At 41.0% G+C, this 9,873-nt stretch overlaps 1 protein-coding gene across 1 annotated transcript; it reads right to left on the bottom strand.

Moving 5' to 3' along the window:
* Window positions 1–703: 703 nt before the first annotated feature.
* Window positions 704–8,843, bottom strand: LOC101003115 (olfactory receptor 8B4). Its single transcript, XM_021926685.2, has one exon. The coding sequence runs from the start codon at window positions 7,122–7,124 to the stop codon at window positions 6,063–6,065; it is 1,062 nt and encodes a 353-aa protein (XP_021782377.2). The 5' UTR covers window positions 7,125–8,843; the 3' UTR covers window positions 704–6,062.
* Window positions 8,844–9,873: the final 1,030 nt, after the last annotated feature.

The raw sequence follows: 9,873 nt of genomic DNA, 5'->3' as shown, positions 1-9,873 counted from the left end.
CTAATATTTTATTTAGTATTTTGTGTCGATATTCCAAAGTAATATTTGTCTGTGGTTTCCTTTTTGTGTATGCAATCTTCAAATTTTGTGTTCACTTTGTAAAAATGACTTTGGAGGGAGTTTTTCTTCTGCTCTAAGCTCTGAACCAGTTTAAATACTATTGGAATTATCTCTTCTGTGGTAGACTTCTCCTGCGAAACCATTTGGGACAAGTAATTTTTGTGATATAACTCTGACAACTTTTTCCATTGCTCCTATGGAACTGACTCTTTGGATTTTCTATCTGATCGATAATTCATTTTTTTTAATTTATATTTTTCCAAAAAATAGTCCATTTCATTCAGGCCTTTTATTTCACTTGACTAATGCTCAAAAATGTCCTTATTTTAATATCCTCTATTTCTATGGTTTTCTCTCTTTGTAATTTCTTATTTTTTCTTTCTTCTTTTTCTCTGAATTAGGATAGATAGCAGCTGATATATATTACTAATGTTGAAAGAACAAGCTCTTGAATGTATTTATTATCTCTACTGTTTTTGTTTTCAAATTCAATATTTTCTGATTTTAACTTTATTAATTCCTACTCTGTTTTCTTTTAATTTTACTATGTCTTTTTCTGACCCATTAAGTTAATGGTTTAATTTATTTATATTTATTGCTTGTTTAATATAGCATTTAAAATTATTTTTCTGTTTAAGCTGTATACTGTCTCATAAATTATAAAAGGTTACATCTTCATAGCTTTTTTCTAGGCATTCTGCAATTTTATATTTTTTCTTTGACTTACAAGTAGCTTAAAAGAAAATGTTAAATATCAAAGTAATAAAGTATTTTTGCTTTCTAATTATATAATTACGCTTTAGTTTTATTGCATGATGATCAAAGAACATTGGTGGGACTATTTTTAATATATCAAATTTATTGAGGTTTGCTTTTGTGACCTAATATTCATTCTTTATGTGACTGTTTTTTGACCCTTTGATTAAAAGGTATGTTTTTAATATCTAGGACACAGAACTACACATACACACACACATACACATAAAAAATTGGATGTTTATATAGAAAAAACTAATTTGTGTATGTAATTAGATTTATCTCTCTATTGTCTTTTTGACATTTTCCACATCTTTTATCTTTTTCTATAAACCTGCTTTATCACAGACTAAAAGCTGTAATTTAAAGTTCCCTTCCAATAATGTTTATTTCTCTTGTAGCTCCTGATGTTTTACTTTTTGGTGCATAGAAAGTCATAACTATTACATATTTATTGTAAATAGTATCCTATAACATTATAAAGCTTTTGCATTTAACATTTTTTGACTGAATTTCCATTCTGACTGAAATTCAGCGTGTTTGTTTGCTTGTTTGTTTATATTTACCTGTTATTTATTTAACCACCATTTAATTTTCAATCTTTCTGAATCACCTGATTGTAGATGGGTTTCTTGTATGCCACATGGAGTTGTATTCTGCTCTTTGATCCAACCTGACTCGTGTTCTTTTAACGAACAAGTTAGAACATTTACCTTTTAAAAATAGATAAAATTGTGTGTATTTATCACATACAGCGTGATGTTTTGAAGTACATTTACAATGTAGAATGGCTAAATCTAGCTAGTTAACAAATACATTGCCTCACATGGGTGTCATTTAATACACAGTCCCCCCTTATTCTCAGGGAATATATTCTAAGACTCCAGTAGATACCTGAAATCACAGATAGTACCAAACCCTATTTGCCATCAACTGGAATACGATTTTCTCTGTTCATATCTTCCACATGCTATTCTGTGAAATTGTGAGTCCCCTAGCCTAAATTTTCCTGTCAAATTTCCTTATTAGCTCACAATGAGCCCTCTGTCCATGGCCCTTGCATTTTATTCATGGTTCTCCAGAGAGAAAAAATCAACTGGATATGATAGCTCAGAGATATAAATGTGGATTAGGTAGACAGATAGATAGATAGGAGGGGATTTATTAGGAAAAATGACTCAAATGATTATGGAGGCTGAAAATTTCTATGACAAGCTGTCTGCAAACGGGAGATTCTGAGATGCCAGCAGTGTGGATCAGTCCACGTGTGAAAACCTCAGAACCACGGGAGCCAACGGGGTAACTCTCAGTCCAAACCCAAATACCTGAGAATCCAGGGACCACTGGTGTTAGTCTTGGAGTCCCAAAGCCAAAGAGCCTGGAGTTCTGATGTCCAAGGACTGGAGAACAGTTTCCCAGCTCCAAGAAAGAGAGGAAACCCTTTTCTCTGCATTTTCTGTTCTATCTGGGCCCCCAGCAGAGTAGATAATGCCCACTCACATTGAGGGCAGGTTTCCCCCACTCAGTCCACTAACTCACATGCCAACCTCCTCTGGAAACACCCTCACGCTCACACACCCAGCCGTTCCCTAGGTGTTCCTTTATTCAGTCAAGTTAACACCTAAAATTAACGAGTAGAGCCCTATTTGAGTTGCACTTCGTGTCCTCTCAGACAGTCTATTCTTCGCATGGTTTCCAATAACCCACTACCAGAGCAAGAGGGGTCATTTCAAATCATAAGAAAATGAGAGCTTCAATTACCAGAAGTCCTTCTGCTAAAAGTGCAGAGACAGCTCTAATGTGGGAGATTTGGCAATATTAATCACTCACTCCCGCTTTCCTGTGGGTCTGATTAGTGAGAATGAGTGGAGCCAAAAGAGGATGAAAATACCATTGCATCTTTATTCATAGCCATGCTGAAGAGGCAAAGATGTCAGGACTCACACCTCCCTCTCAGAACCCGGACTCTAACTTAACCCAGTAGGAGACAGGAGTAGAGGTTGGGATTGAAATAGCTCAGATCTGGATTGTCCTCACCATGAGCTTGCCTTACGTTAGTACCAATGGTTTGGTGATGAAGACGCTGGGCACATTTCCATCAATGATCAACTTGTCAGTCTCTTTCAATCTTACCTGTCCAATTAATCTAACCTTCTCTCATGGAGTGGACCAAGTAAGAAAGCAAAAATACAGAGAGAGTGTATTCACTTCTGAATTGTTCCCTCCTGGCAAGTGGTATTCTATCCTTTGGTGGATACTGCTAGTTGTCTACACAATAGCCATGTTAGCACCTTCTTCCTTAGCAACAAAATTCTACTTTTTAAGGATGATAATGTTATCAAGTGAAATGCTAAGTTTCTCAGCCTCCTTTGCAGGCAGGGTGCTAATAACTTTTCAGTAGCAGTCATACATTAAATAGGTGAAGTATGCATTTGCTTATGCTCACCCCTGTGTCTTCCTGCTGCTTGAAATATGGACAAAACTTAAGAGCTCTGGTGGCCATCTGGAATTCATGATGCATTATTGAGAATGAAATCTCTAGCTAGACAGAAGAGAAAAAAGATAGAGACTGAGTGCTTGATGGCTCAGCACTGTCAAATCAGTCCTGGACTGCCCACCTCTGGATGCCGTTTATGTTGGAGGACAATAAACACTTACATGTTTCAGTCACTGCAATCGGACTTTTGTTACCAGCAGCTGAAGTAGTTTGTAAATGATACATTTCTGCTGTGGAAGTGTGAAGGGAGAAAGGGTGCTATGCATCTAAGCTGAGAGTTAATGCTGAGTCAGCCACGGACATCCTCTCATCTGCCTCATGAGTGCAGGGAAACGACCTCCTTTTCCTTCCAAAGATCCACTGGAAGTTCTCCTTGTACTCTCGCTCTTCCTACTTGGAGGGTCACTTACCTGTCTTCTCCCACATGGTTAGAAATGTGAGAGACAACAGTTTACTCCTCCTGATACTCCAAAACTATGTCATCACTTAATCGTTACATAATTCTGTTTGAACATCAATGTTAGCAATACTTGCATGTTTCCAATTTACAACTGATTACAGATTCTGACTGTAGCTAAGGGTCAGAGTTATAGATTTGAAAGTCACCATCAAATGCATGGTTGTTGAAGTCACCTGAGTCAGAGAGATGCCTCAGGAAGAGCCCAGAAGAGAAGGACACCAAGAACTGAACCTAAAAGAATCTCAACCTTAAGAATGCTTCCTAAAGAGAAAAAAGTAGTCTTGCTAGAAATTAAAACGTCATGATGTGAGGAGATGACAGAGTTGTGGTCTTGTGACAGAAGGACTCACTTTAGGACAGATCTGACACTCAGTTTCAAATTACGTCTCTGTTACTGGAATGCAACAGCCCTCAACCCTGTTTCTATTTGTTTAACACTGTGAGAACAAACAATTCCTTAATGTCAACCCAAAACAATATGCAAGATGATCCATCTTTGGTTTGAGACAGAAGTGCAGACCTTCTGAACTTATTTAATGTTGTATTTTCTGTGGGAGCAATAGATGCTCTTATTTGACTGTTACAAGAGCCAAGAAAGTCACTCTGAGTTTTTATCATGTCAGATCCTCAGTCACAAAGGAACTTCTTTCCAAAAGATCCAAGCCAGTGTCTGATTAAGTCAAACATACCTTCACGGCTACTCACCCCAGTGCCAATATGAAGTGAATGCAAGGAAAGTTATTCTTGGACTTTAATGCATTGATTACATAATTGTTCCTTTCCATTCATATCCTATGCCCTGACTTAGTTCTTGTTCCCACTTATTTATACCAATGGTAATTGGGTTTTTTTCTTTTTCCATATCAAAGTAGATTTACTTTTATCCTTCCTTATTCTTGATTCTTTTCTAATATCCCAAGACCCCCATGGACCTAGACACAGACAGTCCACTGGAGGGTGGGATTCAGCAAGGCCCAGAGGACTGACCAGCAGTGGTTGAGTAAGGTATTAAATCAATTCCAATAAATGAATTAATATATTTAAGATATCTCAAACAGCGCACAAACACATAGTGCAAGCTGAGTAACTGTTAATTGTCATAATTATCATAATCAAGGCATAACCCAGGTATCAAAATTTTTTTCCTCCAAAGATCTTCTTCCTCTAACAGACTTGGAGAAGATAGAGTTTGTCTCACGTCTCCTGTCGGTCAGCCCTGTGCTGCGAGTGCTTCTCCGCCCTGCTCTCAGCTCTCCCTCAGAATGTCTCCTGGCCACAAGCTGGAGGACCAAGCTCTTCATTGTAGAACAGCAGAACCTTTAGCAGAGTAATTCAGAGTGGTCTTCTGCACTCAAAATCCAGATCCCTTCCAGACTGCCTGAGAGTGGGAAGTGTAATATGACTTCTCTTTCTTTCTGATTCTGTATTGATTAATTGTAATACACACACACACACACACACGTTGTCAGAACTGTAAAATCTAAATCCACTTAAAAGAATAAGCAATCTTCCTAAAATCCAATAGTGTGCTCAGTATCTCCAGAGCAAGACAGAGGCCACATTTTACAGATCATGCAAATCTGTGGAGTTCTTCTTTGTTTTTTCTTCAACCTGAGTCTCCAGAGCCAAAGAAATTGGGTCAATTACACAGGATCACTTACCCCTGATTACCATTCCAAGGCCCAGAAGTTTTAAAACTTTGAAATAAAAGATTTGGATTTGATTTACCCTTACACAGCAGAGCACAGAAAATTCTTGCATGAGGGCTTCTCTTATGTACATACATGTATATGAAAAGGAGGGTTTATGATCTTCCTGACCAACCAACCTCCTGAAGGGCTGGAAGATTATATTAGCATTGGCAACAAGGTATCTACCTTTGATCTTTAATAAGTCTGCTCATGTAACTAAAGAGAAAATGTTCCTCAACCTTTATACCATCACCTGCCCCTTGTTCCAGCCAGAAACACTCTTGCTCAGAAAAACTCATTTAGCCTACCAAGAAAAGAATGGAAGGCACGGAGCCTCATCTTACTCATCTCTTGGGCCTAATACAGAGTTCAGTAAACAAAAGGCATTTCTTAGGTGCTAACTCGCATGCAATCAGCCAATTTAAGTGTTGCAAAATAGTATAATCCTCAAGGAGAGTATAGAAAAGAGATTTTCAATTTTTAAAAGTGGAGAGAAGACTCTCTTTGAAGAGAAAGATTAAAATTCCACCTATAGATTGAAAGACACTTGAGTATCATGCTTACCAAGAACCAGTTGCCAGTGATACAGAGAGACCCATTAGAAGGGCACTCTCTTCAGGGTTTTGCCCAGGGCAAGTTTAACATCCTTATTCCTCAAACTGTAGATCAAAGGGTTAAGCATGGGAACCACATTGGTATAAAAGACTGAGGCAAATCTGCCATGGTTCACAGAGCTGGGAAAAGATGCTGTGAAGTAGGTGAATGCCCCTGACCCAAAAAACAGAGCAACAGCAATTATATGGGAGCTACATGTGCTAAAGGCTTTGGATCTGCCCTCTGCAGAAGGAATACGGAGGATGTTGGAGAGTATCAAAGCGTAAGAGATGACGATGCTTAAGCTGGATAGCATGATGATTACTCCAACAACAATGAAAAATACCAGCTCATTGATATGTGTGCTGGTGCAGGAGAGCTGCAAGAGGGGGAGAACTTCACACAGATAATGGGCAATGACGTTGGAATCACAGAAGCTCAATCTCAGCATGCTTCCAGTGTGGGCCATGGCCCCAGCAAACCCTACCACATATGAACCAAACATCAGCAGAAAGCAGACCCTTGGGGACATGGAGACCATGTACAGCAGGGGGTTGCAGATGGCCATATAGCGATCATAGGCCATTGATACCAACACATAGCACTCAGAATTGACGAAGAAACAGAAGAAAAATAGCTGAGTCATGCATCCCACATAAGAGATGATACTTTCTGACACAAAGTCATTCAGCATTTTGGGGGTAAACACACAGGAATAACAGAGATCTATAAAGGACAAATTGAAGAGGAAAAAGTACATGGGGGTGTGAAGGCTCGGATTTATCCCAATTAGGGTGATCAAGCCCAGGTTGCCCACCACAGTGAGCACATAGATCCCTAAGAACAGAAGGAAAAGAGGGAGCTGGAGCTCCGGCTGTTCCGATAATCCCACAAGGATAAACTCAGTCACTGAGGAGCTGTTTCTCAGAGTCATTCTCTCCTGGCGAGTTGTCTGGGGAAACAGAGGGCAAAACACAGAGTCATGACAGGCATAAGCATGGCTAAGGGAGGAAGGCTCTAGCAGACCAGCCAGTGTGCAGATGCCCTCTCTTCCGTCCTCTCTCATCTACACACCTGCCCACCCTGAGGTATGGACGTGTCTGTGAGAGGATTTCAGCTCTGCTGGGCCGATCATGAATTCAAGCTAGCGTCTCTTACCAAGAATTCTGTCTCTGCTTGAGAAATGAGGAGGGAGACAACACACCTGAATTGGCTGCCCGGGGACTCTCAGAAAGACACCCTGAGAACTAAGAGTACAACCTGGGCCGCTGCCTCAGGTGCTGAGAGACCAGAGCTCTCAAGGTCCCCAGGATGCCCTCCCATTCTCTGCCTCCATCTCCCAACTAGCTAGTGGATTTCCATTTGGAGAGAAAGCCAGGAGTTTTCCGTACTGGCTCTGCACATCCCCCCCACACCCCCGCCTCCTCAAAGATCCTCCACTCCATCTCACTTCAGGGTCAGTGTTGAGAGCAGAGACAGGATCCGTGCTTCCCAGAGCCCTCAGTTGCGGGTTTCAAAGAGACCATCAGGAAAGACGGGATTCAGACCTTCACTTTCCTTTTCCTGGGCCCCACTCAGTGCTGGGCCTCACGCCGTCTCCTTTTCCATTAGCCAGAAAGAGAAAATGGTGCTGCTTGTGGAGAAAGCACACAACCTTGCATATTACCTCTTTTGACTCCCTCGGTGCTGAGAATCAGAGCTTTTACAGACCCCAGGCTTCAAGGTGCTCAAGGAATACACCACGGTTTCTGTTTGTGGATTTTCCCAGATGGTCTCAGCAACTTCAGGAAAGAAAACTAGGGACTCTCATTTTGACCAGAACCCCAGCTGTCATATCGCAGAGGAATTTAAGCTGTTTGACGATCTCAGGGAACTGATTAGACACAGTTTCCCCTGGGAATTTCTCCAAGATCTGTCTCTATAGGGAAGGAATTGCACTTTGTTTACAGCCTGGATAACAGTGCTTATCTAGCATCTTGGGAGTGGGGGTTCCACTCAAACTTTCCGTCTACTCCAGGGATTTCATGTTACTCAGTGCTGAGTTTGGGAACTCATTTTTCCCTTTCTTATTAACTCTCAGAGCCTAAGCTTGAATTTAAGGATGAATAACCCCAACCTTAGTCACCATCTCCAAATCTTCACAGGGAGCTATGAGAGTAGGACCCCTCAAAAAAGGTCAGATCAGATCTACAGAGAGCACCTCAGACAAAAGGCTTCTTGGACCATGTGCTGCTCAGAACAGAAATCACACCACCTCCACCACAAACACCACCTACTTGCAGCTCTAATAAGGGCCACAGACAGGCCTTTACTATATATGAAGAGATTAAAATATCACAACACATATGCAAGAAAGCACACACACACACACACACACACACACACACCCCTCCATACACAGAGTTACTCTCTAGGCATGCAGGCTTAAAGTATAATGGGAGATGGATGTGAGGGTTTAATCCTGCCATTTTTCAGATGACAAAGTTGCTCTCCATATGATCTGCTAGATGAATATTTTAAGAAAAATTCAAAGACATGGGAGCATCTGCATTTGTAAGTTTCACTAAGCTGCCTAAAATAATCCCAGTTCGCCTGGGACGGTCCTGACTTCCACTCTTATCTCTGTATAATTATTAAGAGCATACCCTTTCACTCTCAGAAGCATCTGGACTTGGATAACAAATTGTATGATCACTGGATAAAAAGAGCAGAAGTAGGCGGGGCGCGGTGGCTCAAGCCTGTAATCCCAGCACTTTGGGAGGTCGAGACGGGCGGATCACAAGGTCAGGAAATCGAGACCATCCTGGCTAACACGGTGAAACCCCGTCTCTACTAAAAAATACAAAAAAAAAACTAGCCGGGCGAGGTGGCGGGCGTTTGTAATTCCAGCTACTCGGGAGGTTGAGGCAGGAGAATGGCGTGAACCCGGGAGGCGGAGCTTGCAGTGAGCTGAGATCCAGTCACTGCGCTCCAGCCTGGGCGACAGAGTTAGACTCCGTCTCAAAAAAAAAAAAAAAAAAAAAGCAGAAGTATCTTTTCAGGTCCTCTGGCCCCCAATGTCTCCTAAATCCACTGACTTTCATCCCCTTTTGGACAGTCTCTGTATTTCACCCTCCTTAAGCCCACCTTTCTGGACAACCAATGTTATCTCTTAAGGAGAACCAGTCTTCAAAAATGGGAAAGGCATTAACTGCAAGCTGCTTCTGATTTATACCTAGCCCCAAAATCCTAAAGCAAAGAAGCACAACCCCTAGTTGTCTGCCTAAAATCAGTGAAAAGGAAAAAAAGGGGGGATAGGAATTACCTAGGTATAAGGAACAAATATTAGTACATTGTTGTACACCACTGTATGTGGGAACAGTAAATTGGTTGGCAGTACTTGACAAACTTGGACATATGCATACATTTTGACCCAGTGGCCTACCACTAAGTGTATACTGAATAAAAATAGGTATGCATGTTTACCTAAAGACATGCCAAGATTTTGCACAGCAGCATCGTCCTTCATAGCCACAAACTGAAATCACCCCATCTGTCAGCCAACTGTAGACTGGATAATAAATGGTAGGATGTTAATAAAATAAAATTCCACATAGCCATGAAAGATAATGACATAGATAAATATCACAAACCAATAGGGAGTGAAAGGAGCCAAGCACAAAAGAGGGCATATTTTATGATTTCATTTATATACACTTTAGAAACAAGGAAGCTAATCTATGGTGCTAGAAGTCACACAGCACTTCCTCTTGGCTGGGCAGGCAGGGGCTAGTGACTGGAGAAGGATTTGAAGGGTGCTTTAGGGTTGTTGGCAA

This window comes from Papio anubis, chromosome 12, assembly GCF_008728515.1.
Source record: "Papio anubis isolate 15944 chromosome 12, Panubis1.0, whole genome shotgun sequence".
NCBI lineage: Eukaryota > Metazoa > Chordata > Mammalia > Primates > Cercopithecidae > Papio > Papio anubis.
Note: the sequence above shows the minus strand (reverse complement) of the source record. Positions and strands in the feature narration are given on the sequence as shown.

Coding starts and splice junctions, on each gene's coding strand:
- LOC101003115 (XM_021926685.2), bottom strand. CDS start 7,124: ATGAGAGAGGACGGAAGAGAGGGCATCTGCACACTGGCTGGTCTGCTA.